General features: G+C 35.0%; 1 protein-coding gene across 1 annotated transcript; it reads right to left on the bottom strand.

Annotated features, from left to right (window-relative positions):
* Positions 1–1,541: 1,541 nt before the first annotated feature.
* LOC18039235 (myb-related protein 306) lies at positions 1,542–3,105 on the bottom strand. The gene is made up of 3 exons (XM_006431081.2): positions 2,913–3,105; positions 2,693–2,822; positions 1,542–2,598 (listed from the first exon to the last, which is right to left on the bottom strand). The coding sequence occupies exons 1-3, from the start codon at positions 3,043–3,045 to the stop codon at positions 1,851–1,853; spliced, it is 1,011 nt and encodes a 336-aa protein (XP_006431144.1). The 5' UTR covers positions 3,046–3,105; the 3' UTR covers positions 1,542–1,850.
* Positions 3,106–5,223: the final 2,118 nt, after the last annotated feature.

Genomic DNA, 5,223 nt, shown 5'->3' with positions numbered 1-5,223 from the left:
AGACATAAAGAGTACCAAAATTTGAAAGCATTGTCGTGATGATTCTGATGCGAAATTGAAAAGGTGTAATGCCAGCTCTCTTTTGCCTACCATCACTGCCAACTTCACATGCATCCATCACTTCACCCATGTAATTGCACTAATTGATGTCTCAATGAAAAATCCCAAAATCCTCTAGTTCGAAAGCGGGCGGGATATCTTGACTTTCTTTCAAACATTTCAAAGTTAGGTTACAATGCTCACATCCAAATCCAACCCTCCATACCACTGTCACCTGGTACATCAAGAGGGAGCACGTATTAAATACCTTCCTCACCATTCAAACATGCATGGTAAAGGCAAAAGAAGTATACTTAAGACTGATGTGCTCTGACTTTTAATCCGTAAGATGGACCTCTTTATGTTTCATGCGTATACCAGCTAGGTAAAATAGTATTTACAACTGAGGTGCGGTGACTTCAATCGCATAGACACCGACACCTACACTTTTTTAGGCACAGACAATAGTTCATTGGTGCTAAATAACCGTGTATAGCTACTAAGTAGCCATGGTCAGCTACTGAATAGTGGTCTATACGGTCAAATTGAAATTTATAATGTGCAAGTGTTCGTTCTGGTTCTGGAAAAAGACTCACTAAGCACTACTTTTAACTAATGTGTGTGTTTTTCTAAAAGCAAATCTCCAGTCTGTTTAACCTTTCTTTTTTCCTGCCATTTTTGTGAAATTTTTGTTTTGGCAACTGGGTAATGGAGTTCATGGGAGACTTATGGATTCATGTGTCTTTACAGTGTGTGTGTGTGTATGCTACTTATTTTTTGAGGTCAATGGATGAAACCAAACTCCAGCTTGTAAAAACAAGTGATAATCAAAACTCTTCACATGTGCATTTATGGCCATTCTGCAGATTTCCAAAGCAATTTCTACCCACATAAATTTCTCACAGCCAGTAAATTGACTGAGAGAGAGAAATTCAAAGAGACCAAAAAGTAACAAGAGCTTCCTGTGATTCATTAACTAAAGGTGAAACCACTGCATGCTATAAGTGGCTAGCAGTTCACACAGACCGTCAAATTTTAGGCTCCACTTGGTTTCATTTTTTGCAAAAATATGATTAAAAAAAAAAAATTGAAACAGCCAATATTGTCTACAGATTTAGCTGAGAATTTATTTCACATTACTATACAGAGTATAAAGCTAGCTGCCTAGCCCAGCCACAGTGAGTGTAATTAATTAACTATTGCTTTTGCCTCCATTTCAATTAACTTAATTCAATTATACAAAGCTGCATGGCGGTTGACTTTTTTTTTCTTCTAGGAATGCACAGATATAACAGATCTACCGAGAAAGTAAAGTCAAACAACTAATAATTTTCATAACATCTAAAAAATAAAAGCTTGCTCTCTCTTTTACCAAGATGCTCGTACATCCATATTCTTTTGTTTTAGTTATTTTCTTATTCCGTTTTACGAAACTCATCCACTCAAGGTCAAAATTGATCACATTGGAGAATTCCTTTTTTTATTTGTTTTCAAAGGTCACATTGGAGCTTTCAGATCATTGTTAATGTGATAGAAATGGGTATTAAAATGATGAAAAAGACTAAGGATATCATATATATGATCATCACATAATATTGTGAATTTTACACTATGTCCTATTGATGAAGGAGTCCCATCTGAAACTTAATTAAGGCCACTAAATGGAATTATAATCAGTAGAACTGTAGAAGAGCAATTACAAATAATTAATAAACAGATCAAAAAGAGTCTTTAATGAAAGCCCTAAAACCAGACGCAGCTCTCTCATCAGAACATATCAGTGTCCTCATGATCATCTAATTTAAAGGTCATTAGATATCTTTCCCTCCTTGATCATCAAAAAGCCACTTCTCAAGCAATGACAGCTGTGGCATTTGATCATCATCAGCACCAGCACTAGGATCTAATAACAATTGCTTGCTCTCATAATCTTGAAAAGTGCTAGACTCAGGGGTCACAGATTGAGATAAATCGGTAGAATTTGACGAATCAAAAGACTCAAAACCAAACAACGATTCAAAAGCCTCTGATAATTCTATGCCAGTACTGTTGCTTGCAACTTTGCTTGGAGTCTCTTCACTAGAAGCAGATTCTGCCCCAGCAATGTGATTAACATTGTTATTAATTGAATTCTGATCAGTAACACCTGAGTTCGAAGAAGCACTTTTTTGAGCGTTTCTGGTCCACCCTTTGAGCAACTTAGCAATGTTCTCAGTGCTTGAAGCGTAAGCTGGTGCTTGAACTGCTGGTTTTGTGTAGGAAATGAACCCATTAGCAGGCTTCAATTCAGACAAAATACTCGCTTTATCTGGTGACAAGGCCGCACATAGAGCTTGCTTAGCCATGTGAATATCAGTCTGCAGCCTTCTCTCCCACTGACCCCTTGAGATTTGCTGTGAAGAAGCTGAAGCTAGCTCATCTCTATATTGGCTATTATCTTCAGAGCAGCCAGCAGCAGCTAGTTGCAGCTTCCTCACCTTCTTCTTCAAGTGAGTATTCCAATAGTTCTTGATGTCATTGTCAGTTCTCTGAGGGAGATAAGAAGCAATAGCCGCCCATCTGCAACAACCATCAAACAGTGCTCATCCAACTAATCACTTCTGATAAAAGAAAAAGGCATGCACTTAAAGAAAAAGCACTTTTGGAAATATACCTGTTGCCCAAAAGTGCTTGCAGATGAATTATCATCTTCTCTTCTTGATCAGTGAAATTCCCACGCTTGATCCCTGGCCTTAGGTAATTAGTCCATCTAAGCCTGCAACTTTTGCTGCATCTAAGCAATCCTGAAAACAAATTAAAGAGTATGTTACTCATCAAATTAATATGCAAATAAGCAAATTAATCATGAAAAAATTTAAAAAAATATGATTAACCTGTATTAGTGGGAACAGCCCTCCAATTTCCAGGGCCATGCTCTTGAATATAAGAAACTAAAATGATATCTTCTTCTGGAGTCCATGGCCCTTTCTTGATACCAATTTTGTCACAACAAGGTGGCCTCCCCATATCAAATTTGTTAAAGTTCTTCTTCTTCTTCTCACAAGCTCTGTATTATTAATTTGTTATCTTTTTTATTTATTTATGTTATTGAGAAATGCAAAGACAGGAGTCCAAGGCGAGGGTCTGCTTGGTGAGCATTTATAGAAAGTGATATATTGTAGTTATGTGTAGCAAAGGCAAAGAGTCAAAAAGATGACAGCAAATGCATTAACTCAAGGGCCAAAGTCAAGCTGTGTGGCAAATGGCAGTAGTGTTGCTTTTACTATTACTATTAAAATTAATATTATTATTATGAGTTATTACTGGTATTACTTTCTTTCTTCTGCAGCATCACAAAACCGCGTGGAATTGAATGAGGGGTTTTAAATTGGCTTCTCACGGCATGGGAAACCCTAAAGTCTGCTTTTAATAATACTCTAAAACCAATGTATGTATGTAAAAATCATGAGTATGACTTGTTGAGGGTTTTTTTTTTTTTTCTCTAAAAAAAAAGCATTGAAAACGAAGCTGACCCTTGAGTCTGGTTACTAGTTTCTTGCATATGCTTTATGCTTATTCAAACTTCGTGGTTCGTGTAAGAGAGTATATATCGAAATTGAAAAGATGATGGAATTGATGATGATTTTGGCGATGGAATTGAGGTGAATTCGTAAAGTTTTATAGCTGATGACCCATTATTTTGATCAGAAGATGATCATGCACCATGCATGGATATCATATGTATAAATAAATATACGTAGAAGATGACCAAACATGCATGTCATAGCCGAAATTTGTATCCCTCATGTTTCTCAAAGTGATAATTGAAGCTTGGCCGACTGTATACGATTATGGTGTGTGATCTTAACGTTGGATCAGCTACCGTATATTGCCATGAATATTAAACAGAACTTATTTTAGAAGCTTTTTAGAATCACTTCTGCACATGTACTGCTTATCAAGTAGGGACACAGAGAAATTTCTGAAATAGATGTATCATTTGATGAACTACATGCATGATTTTTTATTTATTTACTTATTTTTTTCTGATCGAAATCACTTGGACAACGTTAACATTAGGTTGCAGCAAGTTTTAATAACATATTGAAAGTGAAATTCTCTTTTACAAGAAAATTAAGAATTTGATTCTCTCAAAAAGGTGAGGATATAGCTGATTAAGTGATTTTATATAATAAGATAACCTAAGGATTGCCTAAATTTCAAACTTATAACTTAATTTTTCGGTCCCTCTAATAAACATTCATGTGACCGTCATCTATAATAATCGTTGTGTTAGATGAAACATTCACATCAATTATTATTATTATTATAATTTACATGTTCTTATACATATACTGGCATTTCGCAGTTTTAACTCTCTCGGACGTTTTTGTAAGATATGAGGAGAGCAACTTCATTGTTTGATATTAGAAGATCACAGATTAAATATTGACTTAACTGAATGGGACGCTCATTATATTATGTCATATAATGCGAGAGAGGGAGAGGGCCAAGGCTGATGCACTTGAATGTGATAGCCATGCCATCGATCATAATGATTTTGGACCCGTCACTTAATGATCCATCGAAATCAATAATGAAAATGATAGGTTAATGGGTGAAAGCTTGTCTTTTCTTCTAATGTCTAAAGCCAACCGGCTAATTAATGAATCGTGGTCCCAATTAATTTTGAGATAAAATTACCCATTAATGGTAGAAGCAAAATGCGTTATGGAATCTTTTAGTCAGAGAAGGTTATCGAATTTTTTTTTTTGATTTCCCAATTACCATATTCGTTGATAATCTAACAATCGTACGCAAGTAATACACACTCACACACACGTACGCTTGTTAGATTTTTTTCATTTTTTTTTTCATGCAATTTTAATAACCTTCGATCTTCTTCAACGTCATTCATCTTGTCACTCTTTGCATTTCCTATGTGGCTTTTAATACAAAGAAGCAACAAAACATAATGCTTCTCTCTTTTTAAATACTCTAGTTAACACTATCTTTTATATATACAGAGATAAATTATAATAATTTTTCTGAATTTTAATAAGGTCTAAAATCTTAAATTAGATCATCACTATATGTATTATGAATTTATGTTTTTTTTTTCCCTTCGGCCATACAATATCAGATATACTGCTGCCACATTTTTGCTTGAATCATATGATTGACTTATCATTCAATGAAGCAAAA

This window comes from Citrus clementina, unplaced genomic scaffold, assembly GCF_000493195.1.
Source record: "Citrus clementina cultivar Clemenules unplaced genomic scaffold, Citrus_clementina_v1.0 scaffold_6, whole genome shotgun sequence".
NCBI lineage: Eukaryota > Viridiplantae > Streptophyta > Magnoliopsida > Sapindales > Rutaceae > Citrus > Citrus x clementina.
The sequence above is the reverse complement of the archived record's forward strand: the minus strand, read 5'-3'. Positions and strand labels throughout refer to the sequence as shown.

What these genes read in the sequence shown, in the direction of transcription:
- LOC18039235 (XM_006431081.2), bottom strand. Translation starts at nt 3,045, where the DNA reads ATGGGGAGGCCACCTTGTTGTGACAAAATTGGTATCAAGAAAGGGCCA. An exon ending in GGCTGTTCCCACTAATACAG is followed by an intron (nt 2,823 to 2,912) that starts GTTAATCATATT and finishes ATTTGTTTTCAG; the next exon opens with GATTGCTTAGATGCAGCAAA. An exon ending in CAAGCACTTTTGGGCAACAG is followed by an intron (nt 2,599 to 2,692) that starts GTATATTTCCAA and finishes TGGTTGTTGCAG; the next exon opens with ATGGGCGGCTATTGCTTCTT.